Genomic DNA, 2,833 nt, shown 5'->3' on the forward strand with positions numbered 1-2,833 from the left:
CTAAGGCAGCCATTTGGTGTGGGGGATGGGGCCAGTGGAAGTGAGGGGGCTTCTGGGCTGGGGGAAGGGAGCTGGAGTTGGTGATGGGAGATGGAGGTGAGGAGCTGGCAGTGGCTTCAGTACATTGGTTTGGAGCCCACATCCAGGTAACCCCCAGGCCCAGGGTATGGCAGGGGGAAGGGGCCACCTTGGAGGAAGTGTGGGGCAAAAGTCCCTGCTGGTGGAGCTGCGGGGTACCCTGAGCCCCCTGGCCCGGGCTGCAGCTCCAGGAATGCAGCCGAGTAGGGGGCCGGGCGCCCAGATTCTGGAGCCTCTGGGAAGCTGGGGTTCCTGAAGTGAAGAGAGTGGTATCAGGAAAGGGAAGAGGATCCCCAGCTTGGAATAGCCCAGCCTGTGCCCTCATCCCACTTACCTGGATGGAAGGTGCCCAGGGGCCCCATGGAAAGCTGCAGGGTGCAGGAGGTAGGCCTCCGCACTGGGGCCACATGGAGGGGCTGGGGCAGGGGCAGCTTCCTGGGGGGCTGGGGCCTGCTCTGGATCTGACTCACGAATGTCCCCAACAAGGGTGGAGTCACAGGGACCACCTGGAGCATCTGGGAAGGTGAAAGGGACAGGTGGAGTTACAGAGGACCAATGCCTCAGGCCTGGTCCCACCAGCACTGGGACTACACTCACCTCCATTCCCATAGGCCTCTGTGGCTACTCGCTCTGGGCCCCGCAGTTTCCTCTTCACACGGGCATCCCGCTCCCTGGGGGATAGTGATGATGATGATGAGGGTGGTGATGATGGTAATAACAGTACTTACCAGGTGCTAGGCATTTCACCCTCGCAGGGGCCCTCTCAGGTAGGTGCCATAAATATACCCATTTTACAGATGAAGGAACTGAAGGCCAGAGAATTAATGATTAGAAAGAGCTGGGGTTTATTCCCCACTTAAGCTTTTCAGAGTTTTCCTATTGCATTTGGAAGCAATAGGAATCCCTCCCTAAACTGCAAGTCCAGGGCGTGGTCTGATCCGGCTCATCACACTGCCCATCTCCACTAGCTGTCGTCGTCTTTCTGTCCCTTCTTCAAGCATGGAAGTCCTCTGTGACCTCCCACAGTGCCAGTCATCCTCCCTCATGACATGAATCAGTTGCACTTCCCATTTGACTAGTGCCTCCTTCGGTGAAGGTCTGTCTTTTCTGATAGGCTATAAGCTCCTTGAGGGCAAGGGCCCACTCTGATGGAGTTGTCCTCAGATCCATGCACAAAAATCTGGAGGCCAGACGGTAGTGCAGTGGTAGAACACGGTGTGAGAACACGATCCACATGGGAGGGCTCCAGATTCAGTCTGGGCATTACCGGAGTATGCTGGGAATGGGGCTGCCTGTGAGGGGGCGCTGGCTGAGGCTAGGGTGGATTATGGTGTCAAGACCTGTTAGGGTCTCTATCTCTTTCACTCAGAGAAGAGAAACTTTAAAAAATGAAAGAAAGGGACCAGCAGTTAGCGTAATGGCTATGTCGCTGGACTCCCACGTAGTCGACCGCGGTTCGAGTCCTGGACCCAGTGGCTTAAACTCACGCCGGGCGCATGTGCGTGCGTGCCCAAGATCCTGAGAGGAGAATGGAGGAGAAGGGATTGCACCATGAACACCCCACCTAGGGGGTGATCTCTCGCTTTCTGTCTCTGGCGAGCGCACATGTCCTATAGCAAAAACTTCTCAAAAAAAAGAAAAAAAATGAAAGAAAGAAAAAGAAACAGACACCAACAAATAGCTTCTCGGCCTTTTGGCTAAGATCGAGTGTAGAATTGATGCTCCAGTCCTTACTAACCCTTTTCTGGCCAACATAACTTGGCTCCCCCGTCACCTCCGGGACCTGCCTTCTCACGAGTCCCACGTCAGGGACTTTGCACATGCTTTCCCCCAGCCCCAGGTATCCACATGGCCCTCCCTCCCTTCCTTCAGGTGTTTTCTCAGGTGCTCTTTTCTCAGTGAAACCTTTTTAAGATTATCTAATACCCATCCTTCCTACTCTTCTTCCCGGATTTATTTCTCTTCACTTTAGACTGTAGCCCTAACATATAACACTTGATTTCTTTCTCTTGGCTACTTGTAGGCTGCATACTAGATAGCAGCTCCAGGAGGACAGGGGCTTTGGCTGGTTTTACTGATGGATGAATTCCCAGTGCCTAGATCTGTGCTCGGCTCACAGTGGGTGCTAAATAATTACTTATTGAATCAATTAGTGAATACATATTTTTACTTATCATTGCATTTCTGACATCTTGCACACTGCCCAACACATGGTAAGGGATGAATAAACCTTCGTTGAATGAATGCATGAATGAATGAACAGTGCCCACCTCTTACAGTTCCTGCCGTTCTCCCGAAAGCCTTTGGCAAAGGGATTGGCTGCAATCTTCAGTTGTGTGATCTGGGGGCACATGCACAGCGTCAAAGCTCTTGTGACTTCTACGGGGTGCTGCCACCCCTTCAAACAGGCTCACTCACCCGTGGGTTCTGGTAGGCTGTCACGGAGATGAAAGTGGTCTCGGGAAAGCGGAATGAGGCCACGCCCCCCCAGTGCTGGCTGCAGAGCTGGGCAGCCCGCACCAGGTGTATTCGGGGCTGGTACTTGTGCATGGAGTGCAGAATCAGCTGGGAGGGAAGAAAAGAGAGTGATTCCTTGTCCTGGGCCCTCACCTTGACCTCCCATCCAGTGCCACCCTAGCCCCTCTCCTGGGGCCCCAGCCTGGGCCTCACGTGGCCATGGGGATCCAGTGTGCTATTGGTGAGTTTGACGCGATGGAAGGACACAGGCTGCCGCATCCCATGGGCACCAGTGGCG

At 54.1% G+C, this 2,833-nt stretch overlaps 1 protein-coding gene across 1 annotated transcript in view; it reads right to left on the minus strand.

Moving 5' to 3' along the window:
* Positions 1-14: 14 nt before the first annotated feature.
* Positions 15-2,833, minus strand: part of TBX6 (T-box transcription factor 6) — a 5,269-nt gene continuing 2,450 nt past the window's right edge. The window contains exons 3-8 of the mRNA XM_006148215.3: positions 2,749-2,833; positions 2,497-2,643; positions 2,349-2,419; positions 676-749; positions 413-593; positions 15-330 (exon numbers count right to left, since the gene is read on the minus strand). The exon at positions 2,749-2,833 is cut by the window's right edge and continues 171 nt beyond it. Coding sequence (XP_006148277.1) covers positions 117-330; positions 413-593; positions 676-749; positions 2,349-2,419; positions 2,497-2,643; positions 2,749-2,833 — 772 coding nt within the window. The 3' untranslated portion in view covers positions 15-116. The remainder of the gene's footprint in view (positions 331-412; positions 594-675; positions 750-2,348; positions 2,420-2,496; positions 2,644-2,748) is intronic.

Source organism: Tupaia chinensis, unplaced genomic scaffold (assembly GCF_000334495.1).
Source record: "Tupaia chinensis unplaced genomic scaffold, TupChi_1.0 Scaffold000231_1, whole genome shotgun sequence".
Taxonomy (NCBI): domain Eukaryota; kingdom Metazoa; phylum Chordata; class Mammalia; order Scandentia; family Tupaiidae; genus Tupaia; species Tupaia belangeri.